This window comes from Perca fluviatilis, chromosome 2 (genome assembly GCF_010015445.1).
Source record: "Perca fluviatilis chromosome 2, GENO_Pfluv_1.0, whole genome shotgun sequence".
Lineage (NCBI taxonomy): Eukaryota > Metazoa > Chordata > Actinopteri > Perciformes > Percidae > Perca > Perca fluviatilis.
The window spans coordinates 34,226,457-34,239,563 of record NC_053113.1 but is presented as its reverse complement, the minus strand read 5'-3'; the positions used below and the strand labels follow the sequence as shown (position 1 = coordinate 34,239,563).

At 40.4% G+C, this 13,107-nt stretch overlaps 1 protein-coding gene across 1 annotated transcript; it reads left to right on the top strand.

The window, feature by feature from the left end:
* Window positions 1-6,002: 6,002 nt before the first annotated feature.
* On the top strand, window positions 6,003-9,652 carry LOC120549714 (extracellular calcium-sensing receptor-like). Its single transcript, XM_039786815.1, has 6 exons — window positions 6,003-6,106; window positions 6,310-6,607; window positions 6,781-7,575; window positions 7,735-7,962; window positions 8,162-8,297; window positions 8,757-9,652. Exons 1-6 carry the CDS (start codon window positions 6,018-6,020, stop codon window positions 9,650-9,652), a joined length of 2,442 nt encoding a protein of 813 aa, XP_039642749.1. The 5' UTR covers window positions 6,003-6,017.
* Window positions 9,653-13,107: the final 3,455 nt, after the last annotated feature.

Here is a 13,107-nt window from a genome sequence, read left to right as displayed (position 1 = left end):
ATAATGTGTTAATCACAGCAGATTTATTTTATACATTTTTTTCTAATTCTCCAATTAGTTTATACTCAACATATATTAATGTTTGAGGAAACATGACTTTTCAGGTCACACTGTCAATTGTTCATGAAGTAAAAGCTTCACAAAAATATCCCTTTCAAGATGACTTGAAAATGGATTTAATTGATTAAATATAGATAAATACAAACAAAACCTGCCATGCAGCAATGTTTTCCAATGTATTGGGCTCAACCTTTTCAACTGTTTATATTTTACCTCTGTAGATGTATTCCCACTGCAACATGAATATTTTTAAAGAATACATTTTTGCATTTAAACTATATGTATCAACAAAACAGAAATACAATAAAAAATATTGCATGAAACGTGCACTCTTTTTGTGTTGTTTTTCACACCCATGAGAAAATATTCATTAACTCCATAGTAGTACACATTACAGTACAAAACTCAACATACATACACAGTAAACAGAAAAACAGTGAAAATCAGTACACATTACAGAGACGTAATCATTCCAGAATGTATCATTGATTCAGTGTATGATTTAACATATCAGTAAATCATACATTCTTAATTAAACATAATTTAAACTCGTAGGCTTATGATCTTCCAATTAATTAGCGTACGTAACTAACGTACACACACTGTAACCTACACAGTCTCCGTAGCGTGAGGAATTCACAATAGTAACGAGTAACGATTCAGCACATAAAAAATGTAAGTTTTTTTTAAAAGAGTAAAAGTATTAAACTCATCGAAAATATGTAGTCAAGTAAAAGTGGAAGTAGGAGAAAAAAATAATACTCCAGTAGAGTACAGATACAGCTTTTTAGTACTTAAGTAGAGTAGTGAAGTAGTTCTGCTTCGTTACTATACAGCTCTGCTAAAGGCTGATTAGTTAGGGCCACTCTAACATTAAATAATACATTAGATAGGAAAAGTGATGTGAGAAGACTCTATGAAGGTATACAAGGTAAAACCTTTGTACAGCAAAACGGAATATTCATATCTGATGACATATACAAGTAGAAGGGCACTTGAAGAGCACAGACCTCCGCCAAGGCATGAGCTATATAGAATGGTGATTATTCCGACACCAGAATGCAGCACAACTACCCATCTTACAATGTTAATGAAAGTGAACAATTATTTGTGTATCCCAGATTTGGATCTGCTCCAAAATGTAATGGGATCTTCCAGGGCCCATGACACAAGTTTTAATAAAATTGTACAAATTGTTTATCTGCTGACAAAAACAAAAACAGACCAACAAACAAACGGAAAACCAAACCAAAAACATAACCTCCTTGTCCTGAGTAATTAAGAAATTTGAAATACGCTCAGGCCAAGGTGACCTCATGGGAAGATGTATAAATAGCACAACACTTTTGAGGCCCTGAGGACTACTACACAAACTACACATTTTGTGTCTTGTTTAATATCTCAAGATCAATGCAGCTAGAGACTTCCTTTACTTTTAGTTTAGAAGAAAAGAGATGCACTGTTTAAATCAGGTCTTCTGTGTGTTCGTAGTCCAGAAGTTTTTTAATCCAGCCTGGAACTACAGTTTCTTTGTATAATGAAGGATAGTTACGTATTGTAACTCCAGAGTATAGGCATAGCCCCCTAAGAGCTGTTGCTATTGGGTTTATCCCTCGCGCATGCACTGTCGTGAAGATTTCTTTTGCTCCCTTGTGCCCTGCACGGGCCTCTCTTATGTCCGCAGTTACTGTATATTACAGCTGCAAGACCAGAGATCTGCTCCCAACATCAGCATTTTTCTTCAGCCAATGTTAGTGAAGCAACTGACCTGGATCTTAAAGCAGTTACACACCAACCAGACAGCCAACCGTCGGCAGAAAAGCCAGTCGGACTGATCAGTCTCCCCGAGTTGATCCAAAAAGTGCCACAGAACACACGAAAGAGACGAGACGTAATACGTCTCCATAACAGCAGGTGGCGCTAATCTGTAATGTCGCCCAAAAAATGAAAACTGGCCGCTGATTGGACAAAAGCGTCACATGGGTTTGTTTTTTCCGGAAATTCAAAGCCAGACTGTCATGGTGGCTTGTTCAGAATACAATCTCATATTGTACTAAAATAGTTCACTGAAACATGTTTCTGAAAACATTTTAAGCGAGAAATGAAAAAAAAAGCCATGCAGTTGCTGAATCTGTCTTCATTTCAGATCAACAAAGGTCAGTTTAAAAGATTTTCGTCAGATTTTGAGAGATTCTAGTCACGCTCATTCCGTTTGCCATTTACGGGTGAGTCCCGACTGCCCTGCCTCCGACTGAACATGTCAGGTCGGCCAAAATGAACGCCGACAGCCCCTCTGACGGACGACGGCATGGAACACACTGAACAGACTCGAGTCACCGACCTCGCCAGACTGTCCAACGGCCGATTATCGGGTTAGTGTGTCAGCGCCCTTAGAGGGCTATGCCTATACTCATAGAATCTGGAGATACAATACGTAACTATTGTTCTATTTCGTATAGGCTTCGCCCTCTAAGAGCTGTTGCTATTGGGTTTAGTGCGAATCTGATGTAGTCAATGCCACCTGTGACACCAAAATTCACAAGCAGATAGCTCCTCTTCAATTCAATTTAATTCAATTCAATTCAATTCAATTTCAATTCAATTCAATTCAATTCAATTCAATTCAATTTTATTTATAGTATCAAATCATAACACGAGTTATCTCGAGACACTTTACAGATAAAGTAGGTCTAGACCACACTGTGAAGGAGTTTAAGTACCTTGGGGTTTTGTTCGCGAGTGAGGGGACGGGAGATTGGTCGGAGAATCGGCGCAGCGGGTGCGGTATTACATTCAATTTATTGCACCGTTGTGATGAAAAGAGAGCTGAGCCAGAAGGCAAAGCTCTCGATCTACCGGTCAGTTTTCGTTCCTACCCTCACCTATGGTCATGAAGGCTGGGTCATGACCGAAAGAACGAGATCCAGGGTACAAGCGACCAAAATGGGTTTCCTCAGGAGGGTGGCTGGCGTCTCCCTTAGAGATAAGGTTGAGATGCTTTCGGTTAGGGGTAAAGGAAAAAAAAGGCCAGTTGAGGTGGTTCGGGCATCTGGTAAGGATGCCCCCTGGCCGCCTCCCTAGGGAGGTGTTCCAGGCACGTCCAGCTGGGAGGAGGCCTCGGGGAAGACCCAGGACTAGGTGGAGGGATTATATCTCCAACCTGGCCTGGGAACGCCTCGGGATCCCCCAGTCGGAGCTGGTTAATGTTGCTCTGGAAAGGGAAGTTTGGGGTCCCCTGCTGGAGCTGCTCCCCCCGCGACCTGACACCGGATAAGCGGATGAAGATGGATGGATGGATAGACCACACTCTATAATTTACAAAGCCCCAACAATTCCAACAATTACAGTAATTCCCTCAAGAGCAAGCAGTGCGACAGTGGCGAGGAAAAACTCCCTCTTGGGAAGAAACCTCAGACAGACCCAGGCTCTTGGTAGGTGGTGTCTGACGGTGCCGGTTGGGGATATGATGAACAGTGGCGATAATAGTCACATTAATAATGGAACAGTGACTTCAAATGGTAGTCGTAGTAGTTCATGTCATATCAGTGCGGTGCAGGGCGTTACAGGATGTAGCGTGGCCCAGCAGAGCATGGTTCAGCAGGACGCAGCATGACATTGCAGGGCACCGCGGAGCTCAGCAGGGAGTGCAGCAGGACCACGGCGACAGCTACAACCAGGATCTTGGTGCCAACGTTCTCCAAGGAAATACGCTGGGGGAAAAAATATAAGGACTCCGGGGAGTAAACTCCCCAGAAGCTAGGATTAATAACAAGCATTTCTGGGATGGGATGCACACAAATGGTAATAGAAAGGGAGAGGAGAGAGCAGCTCAGTGTGTCAAAGGAAGGCAGTCTAAAACTATAACAGCGTAACTAAGAGAGACAGGTCATAAGGAGAGGTCGCTTGTTCGGGCTTGGAACTCTCCCCTGCCGGATCGGGCTGTGCTGGCCTGCCTCCCTCTACTTTTGTTATATATTATTAATCTAACAATTATGAAGAGAAGCAGGTGGGCCAGTTAGGTGGACACTGCAATTCCTCACTCCCTAACTATAAGCTTTATCAAATAGGAGAGTTTTAAGTTCATTCTTGAATGTGGTGACAGTTTCTGCCCCCCACGAACCCAGGTTATGTAACAAAATGCCGAGCTTCCATTCCTTAGGCATTCCACTCTGGTCTTAACATGTTTTATACATTTTTTTCTCCTGTTTATCATTTTTTGATTTTAACAGAACTTGAATTTTAAATATTCCTTGTAAAAATAAGTAACTTAAATGTACATATACATGCCATGTTTTAGCTGTTCTTCCTTCTCAAACTGGACAGGTTTTTTATCAAAATTTATATTGTTTTCTTAAAAACCTGATATCTCCATGACTGGCCTGCTTAACGTTGTGAGGCCCTGCCGCATGGATTTTGAAGATGCTCCATTATTAAAGATTAATATCATCATTAATTAATGCAAAGTGCATTCCTCACGGGCACTCTGTTGCCGGAGGATGGAGACATGGCATACCAGATCTAAGAGCGCATCACCTGCCGTTAAATGCGAATAAGACTGCGTCAGTCAGGTAAACACATTGCGCAATGAAAGATGAAAGAGGGAGATGCCCACGATGCCGCTGCACAGATGTCAGCCACTGTCATACCTCTAAGGAGGGCCGTGGGTGCAGTTGGCATCTTGGTGACGATGTTGTGGCCAAGGCGCCGCTCTCCAGGAGGAACGTTTCCACATCCTTTCCGCAACTTGGCTCATGGCTACTTAAAGGTGCGGTCCAAACAACCCACCAGGGGCTATGGGGCCGTCCAAGAGCTCATGTTTGTTATTGGCTGGGAGCTGTGACCGGTACAGGTAGAGGTTCCGCTGTGACATGTGCAGCCACATGTTGCTAGCTCTGGGGGAGAGCCAAAGGCTAGTGGTCAATGGCGGAGACAGCAGAATGTTGTTGTTCCGTGCTGCAATCACATAGGCAGCACACAGGTGCGCGCGGTCGGTAGGCATGCATGGACCTGGTCAAGAGAAGACGCCGTTGTGGGCTTCCATCGGCCAAAGGGCAAAGCCTATACGAAATAGAATCTATAATGATGAATCCATAAATTAAGTTATGCAATGTTCAGTACCTCTGCATCACTTCAAGCTAGCATCATTCTGGTTGTTTAGCATGAAAGCGAAACACATGGGTGGGCCTTTCCAAAGAGTTCTTCTGTGTTTCCAAAGCTTTGAATTCCAGGCTGCAACTGTCTTTTCAGAGACATTGCGCAATAATTCCAGAAGAATAAATCCCCAACTGAACTAGTGTTAATTAATTTTTTCGTACGAAACGAGAATAAAACTTTAGTAGATAAACTTGTCTGTGAACAGATACATTTTATTCGGCAATGGTGTTTAACAATAAGGACAACTCCTCCCACAATCCCATGCAACTTCATGTTCACATCATCAAAAGTCTGTACATCCATTGTTTTGATTGAGAGACCCCTAGAGGCAGAACATTACATGTATATATATTATATTATATTTTGAGATGACACATGACATGGCATGAAATAACACGTGAAAATTAAAAAAGTTGTTGTGACAACAATCAAAATGACTTCAGAAATTGGCGTGTTATTCATATGCCACTTGGTGATGCGAGGCTGCTGAGGCCCAAAAATCTTTTTTCTGTTTGGGCACCACCTTCCTCTAGCCCCACCTGCTACTGTATGATAGTTCCATTATTATATTTTATCTTGCAAAAATGTATAAATACCAGTGCAAGCTTTTGATTTACATAAGTGTGATGCCACCCAGTGATTTTGCTCTCTTAGACAGTATGACGTCCACACAAAGGTGGCCAGAGCAGGGTTGGGCACTCTTACAGCTGTTGCTGGTGGCATCTTTCTCTCAGGCTGAGGAGCCGGTGTGCAGGCAGAGAGGGGATCCTGAGAACCCCCAGCTATTTAAGAATGGGGACATTATGTTGGGGGGAATCTTCTCTTTCCACAGCAGCTGGATAAACAGACAGGACACCTACATGCACAAACCACTGCCACTGGAATGCACCAGGTAAATGTTTTACATATAAATCTATTTAGATTTGAAATATTTAAGTGGAAAGGGGTACAGATACAAAACAGATACAGAGAAGTTATCAAGCTGTTTATACTTACAGAAATAGTCCCTGTTGTGTGTCCATTTGTTATTCACTGCGCTACTGTTTCACAATATATTGTTTACAATTCCAATTATTTATAACTGTCCGCATTAAGTTTCAATTTCAGAGATTTACAGTATGCCCAGGCTATGCTCTTTGCCATAGAGGAGATTAATAACAGCACAGAAATACTGCCTGGTATCTCTCTGGGCTATAAGATCTATGATGTCTGTGGCTCCATTGCCAGAAGTGTGAGGGTTGCACTGGCCTTGGCTAATGGTAATGAAATATTATCTGCACCCTTCGAGGCACCATGTACCAGACCTGCACATGTGCAGGCCATTATGGGAGAGACCTCTTCCTCTCCTTGCATGGCTGTAGCTACTGTCATCGGACCCTTTCATATCCCAATGGTGGGTAAGAATGGAAAAACATAAAAGTATATATGTTAAAATATATGTATTATGTTGTAATTAGTCCACATGGTCATAGAAAAAATGGATTTTAAAAGAATGACAGTGTGCTGTGAAAACGTTTTATATTTCTATCTTCATATTGTGATATATTTTCTTTCTTTTTCTTTTAGATCAGCCACTTTGCTACTTGTGCTTGTCTGAGTGATAAAACCAAGTACCAATCCTTTCTCAGAACAATACCCAGTGATTACTACCAGAGCAGAGCCCTGGCCCAGTTGGTGTGGCACTTTGGTTGGACTTGGGTTGGAGCTATTAGATCAAATGAGGATTATGGCAATAATGGCATGGCCATATTCACAGAAACTGCCCAGCATCTGGGCATCTGTCTGGAGTACTCTGTATCGTTCTTTAGAACAGATCCACCAGACACAATACGAAAGATAATTGAAATTATCAAGGCTTCCACTTCCAAGGTGATTGTCACTTTTCTCTCCCACATGGATATTGATATAATAATATCTGAGATGTCTAACCACAACTTGACTGGGTACCAGTGGGTAGGCACTGAGGCCTGGATCTCTGATTCCCACACTGCAGTAATGGATAAGAATCACATTCTTGATGGTGCCATAGGCCTGTCCATCCCCAAAGCACATGTCAGTGGCATGAGAGAATTCATGTTGGATGTGAAGCCACTTAATTCATCTAGTAATGAAATGTTTTCTGAGTTTTGGGAGACATTATTTAGCTGTAAGTTCAAACAGTCAAAATCTTCAGCAGGGAATCAGAGAGAATGTACTGGCCATGAAGATCTGACTGGAGTGCAAAACAGCTTCATTGACATGTCGCTCATGCCTATCTTTAACAATATCTATAAAGGAGTGTATGCTGTGGCCCATGCACTTCATAATATTCTCAGCTGTAACAAAACCTGCGACAACAAGGTGCAGTTAGATCCATTGACGGTGAGTTGAATACAAACTACTTAAATTATAGTTTTTACAGTAAGTTACATTAAGGAAGACTTTTAAAATGGGAAATAAAGTCAGGCTATCATGCTGTTAGCCAATATGGCTACACAATGTTTTTCAGATAATAATACATATGGATACATATCTTCTTAGATTTTACAGCATATAAAAAATATTAAGTTCATAACAAAGGAAGGAGATGAAGTTTACTTTAATGAGCATGGAGACCCAGCAGCAAAGTATGAAATTATAAACTGGCAGCCAACAGAACATGGCATTGTGGACTTTGTCACAGTTGGTCTTTATGATGCATCTCTACCTGCAAACAAACAGCTGAATCTGCAAAATAAGTCTTTAATTTGGGCACAGAACTCACAACAGGTAAGCTACAATGGTATTACTGTAACTGTTGACTACAGTCTATTTAAAATGTTATAATTGTATAATTTTGTTTGTTTTTGTTATTATATCATAATCTTTAGTTTTCATGTATTAAAAACAAAAAGAACAGCTTTAATAGACAAAACCTTGTAAAGGTGAATGCCCATACATTCTTTCATGGTTTGTTTTTTTCATGCAGGTGCCTTTGTCAGTTTGCAGTGAGAAATGTCCTCCAGGAACTCGCAAGGTTCTCCAGAAAGGAAAGCCTGTCTGCTGCTATGACTGTTTAACATGTGCAGAAGGAGAAATAAGCAACATTACAGGTACAGTAATTTATCTGTTGAAAGTCATAAAAATTATCATTAAAGGATCAGCTCACTCAAAATACATGGCCATCCTTATACAATCGCTGGTCCCCAATCGTGAATTTCATTTCCATATTAAGCAATATTCAAATTAAAGCTATATGTTTGTCTGTTTTAAGGAAAATGACAACTAGCCTATTGAAGAACAATTAATCACATAACATGTATATATATATATAAACACATAAGACATTAAAACAGGATTGTAGTGGGACTCAAAATGTTAAGTGTACCAGTATTAGACTATGCAGATCAGTTATTAACATTAACTGTAACATCAGAAACCAAAGTCTGTGACTCCTTAAATCTCATATTGCCTTATTTTTCAACTAGCAAATATATGCAAAGAAAAGATGTAAGGGGGGGGGAAAAAAAAAAAAAAAAAAAAAGAGGAAAAAAATTTAAAAAATTTTTTTCAGATTCCATCACCGGCGCGATGCCACCCTGAGTTCTGGTCAAATGAGAGAAGAGATGCTTGTGTGAAGAAGGAGGCAGAGTTTCTATCATATGAAGAGATTATGGGAGCGCTGCTCACTGCAGCATCCTTATTTGGAACATGCATCACTGCTGTTGTGGCATTCATTTTCTTCAGATACAGGAAAACTCCTATTGTCAGGGCCAACAACTCTGAGCTGAGCTTCCTGCTTCTTTTCGCCCTCATTCTGTGTTTCCTGTGTTCTCTGACCTTCATAGGCCGGCCCTCTGAGTGGTCCTGCATGCTGCGACACACGGCATTCGGCATCACCTTTGTCCTCTGTATCTCTTGTGTTCTGGGGAAAACTATAGTGGTGTTGATGGCCTTCAGGGCCACACTTCCAGGTAGTAATGTTATGAAATGGTTTGGGCCTGCACAGCAGAAACTCAGTGTTGTGGGCTTCACTGTTATACAAGTTATCATATGTATCCTCTGGTTAACAATTTCTCCTCCTTTTCCATTTAAGAATCTTAAGATATTCAAGGACAAAATCATCTTAGAGTGTGCTCTGGGCTCAGCTGTAGGTTTTTGGGCTGTACTTGGGTACATAGGACTTCTGGCCATGTTATGTTTCATTCTTGCTTTTCTGGCACGGAAACTGCCTGATAATTTTAATGAAGCCAAATTCATCACCTTTAGCATGCTGATATTCTGCGCCGTATGGATCACTTTTATCCCAGCATATGTCAGCTCTCCTGGGAAGTTCAGTGTTGCTGTGGAGATATTTGCTATTCTGGCCTCCAGTTTTGGACTGCTCCTTTGTATTTTCATTCCAAAATGTTATATTATATTACTGAAACCAGAGAAGAATACAAAAAAGAATATAATGGGGAAGGGGGTACCAAAATAATTCCTAAACGCTAAAGTAATATGGTTGCAAAGGCTTTTTATGACATTATAATCATTTGTTAAGTAGACTGTCAAGTAGACATCTTTTATAATTTTATTGAGGACTCCTTTTGTTGTACTACTATAGTATTACTGTAGGATGGGAAAAAATGCCTGATGCATCACCAATGCTCCATTCCCCACCATTGAGGATGTCTGTTATTAATAAGAAAAACCTGTAATGCGGAAGCTAAGTTTTCTCATGTAATGGGCTCATAAAATGATCTATCAACCTTGTCAAGGTTTATATTTTTGTCACTGTACAGGCCTACTGTCTGGATCCCAAGGTCAAGAACCTACATGTTAAATTCCAATTTGTACAATGATGTGCAGTATCAACAAAACGGAAATACGATTAAAATATTGCATGATATATGCATCCTTTTTTTTCATGCTTTTCACACCCATAAAAAATTGACTCAATAGTAGTTTTGTATTACAGTACATAACAAAATTGTCGTGCAGTACACATTTCAAAATGTATTTGTCAATGTTAGCGTATGATTCAATGTATCAGAGTTCATGAATTCTTAATTAAAGATAAACACAATAAAAATCCTTAGGCATAGTCTGTCACTCTATGTATCTAGAACCCTACAATTAATTTAATGATGAACAGCCAAAATGTAAGCATGCTAACATGCAAAAGTAAAAGCAGCATATTGGGGTTACATTTTTTTTGCATCTATGTTAAACCAGTAAGTGTAAAGTAATACAAACTCAAAAGTACATTAGGTATACTCCCGAGGCTCATTAAAATACAGCTAAAAGTGCTGTAATTTTAAGGCCGACAATTGACATTTGAAACAATGCAATTGCAAACAGAAACAAACAGTGATCAGACATCTTAATTTTACTAATGTGGGCTAATTTGTTTCCCCGAATATATCTGTACTGGCCAGTTAGATTTAACCGTGTTAATGATAAAATCTGTAAATGTGAAAACAATATATTACTACTATGTGTGTATGGTAATATGTGTTTTACACAATCATCCAGCACATCCATACAGTAAAATACTGATACATGATTTTTGCACATGTACATTTATTTTTCTTATTATTATTTGACCCTACATGTCACATCATTCTTATGGATCAAAATAAACATTTCAACACGACTGATTTACCATGTGATATTTAATTTGATGTTATTGTTATTTTTCAGTCAAAGAAATGTTCAATAGTCAGCTGGTATGCCTTTAAGGCCCTCTTTAATTAAAAACAAATTGTTGTTAGATGCTTGTTAGTTTATGAAACACTTTAGACCTCTCCAGAGGTTGTGTCTTTTGGGGGCTGATTTAGTTGGAGCACATGTGGTGAAGTGCATGTGCGTCATGCATACCGACTTAATCCTCAGACTCTTCCCACTCACAAGCGGTCAAACTAAAAAACTCCCTCTAGAGTTCACAGTGTCTCCAACGTGCCTCCACACCTGTCTTCTCAGCTCACACTGGAAACTTCCCATCAGGGCTGTTGCATCATGATCCCCTCAAGACTGTGCCCTGGAGCATTTGACAATGATGCTGCCTTTCAAACTTAACAAACCTCAATAATGCATTAAAGAAAGAAAGACATTAAATAAAAGTGTATTTGCCTTTGTTTTTAAAATGTGGGAATGGAAATCAACTCTTTTTTTTTTTTTTTTTTAAGATTATTTTTTGGGGCTTTTCCCTTTATCAGAAAGTGGACAGACATGAAAGGGGGAGAGAGCAGCAAAGGGCAGCAGGCCGGACCTGAACCCTGCACCACTGCAGGACCCAGCCAACATGGGGCGAACACTCCCACCGGGCGAGCCAGAGGCCACGCCATGGAAATCAACTCTTAATGTGATATGCTGAATGGCTGACAGAAAACATCCCATTAGATGTCAGATCAATTCATAAAATAGATAATAACTTGCCAATATATGTTATGAAACATTTTACAATGTTTTAGTCATATGATTTGAACCAAGTGATCAAAGAAAGTGACCATTTTCTGGATCTACACAATTCTACTTCCATTCTGACTAGCTCGTTCTCATTCCCAACTAATCAAATATGACAGCTTGATCAGTGGCCCTCATGGTGGGTGGGTGAAAACAAACACAGGACTTTCACCCAGGAGACCGCTTTCAGTGTCCTGTGTGAAACCAAAAGTTAACGTTGACTTATTTTAAAATAACATCAAATAACGTACTTATTTTAACTCAAACCACAATCTATCTATCTGTCTGCATGACATGGCCAAAATTATGTTTACCCAAACATTACACTCCTGTATAACTGTTGAACATATCGCTCCAAAACCATGGGCACGTTATGTAGCTACAACACTCTTCTGTGAAGACTTCAGGGATTTCCTCCCATTCAGTCAGATTTATTAGAATAGTTGGTCACTGATGTTGGGCAATATGGCCTGGCTCTGTGTTACAACCAAACCAAAAGTTGAAACCAATGTTTTCTGATGGGGTTGAGGCCAGGACTATGTGCAGGCCACTCAGATTCATCAATGCCAACCTCCCCTTTCATAGACCTGGCTTTATGCAGGACAACATTGCCATGTTAAAAGAAGGAATGCCCTTCACCAAACTGATGCCACAAAGTTGGAAGTATATTTTTGGCTAAAGGAAAGTGATTGCTAGCAGGGCTACTAGTTAGTAGTAGGGTACTACTGCAGTTACCAAGCAGTTCATGGAAAGATTGTGGAGAACCTCAGATAATTGTAATATTTCAGATTAAAGCACCAAAGGGTCGGCTGGCTTGGACAGTGTAGTTACAATACGTAACTATCATTCTATTTCGTATAGGCTTCGCCCTCTAAGAGATGTTGCTATTGGTTTTAGGGCGAAGCTGATGAAGTCAAGGCCACCTGTGACACCAAAATCCACAAACAGATAGCATAGACTAGCTTCTCTTCCTACTCACACTGTACAGGTTTTTTACGTATCAAAATTGATATTGTTTTCTTAAAAACCTGATATCTCCATGATTGGCCTGCTTAAAGTTCTGAGGCCCTGCTGCATGGATTTTGAAGGTGCTCCATAATTAAAGATTAATATCCTCATTAATTAATGCAAAGTGCATTCCTCACAGGCACTCTGGTGCAGGAGGATGGAGACAATGGCATACCAGATCTAAGAGCGCATCACCTGCCGTTAAGTGCGGATAAGACTGTGTGAGTCAGTTAAACACATCGCGCAATGAAAGCGGATGAAAAAAGGCACGGAGATGCCCACGACGCCGCTGCGCAGATGTCAGCCACTGTCATACCTCTGAGAAGGGCTGTGGGGCCTGATAAAGCTCTCGTGGAGTGTGCCCGGATGCCACTCCCTGTCCACTATAGGCGTGGGTGATAACCTCACACAGCCTTGTGAGTGTTCTCTATAGTGAATGAACAGCTGCTGTGTCCGCCTAATGTCTGCCGTGCGTTAAAC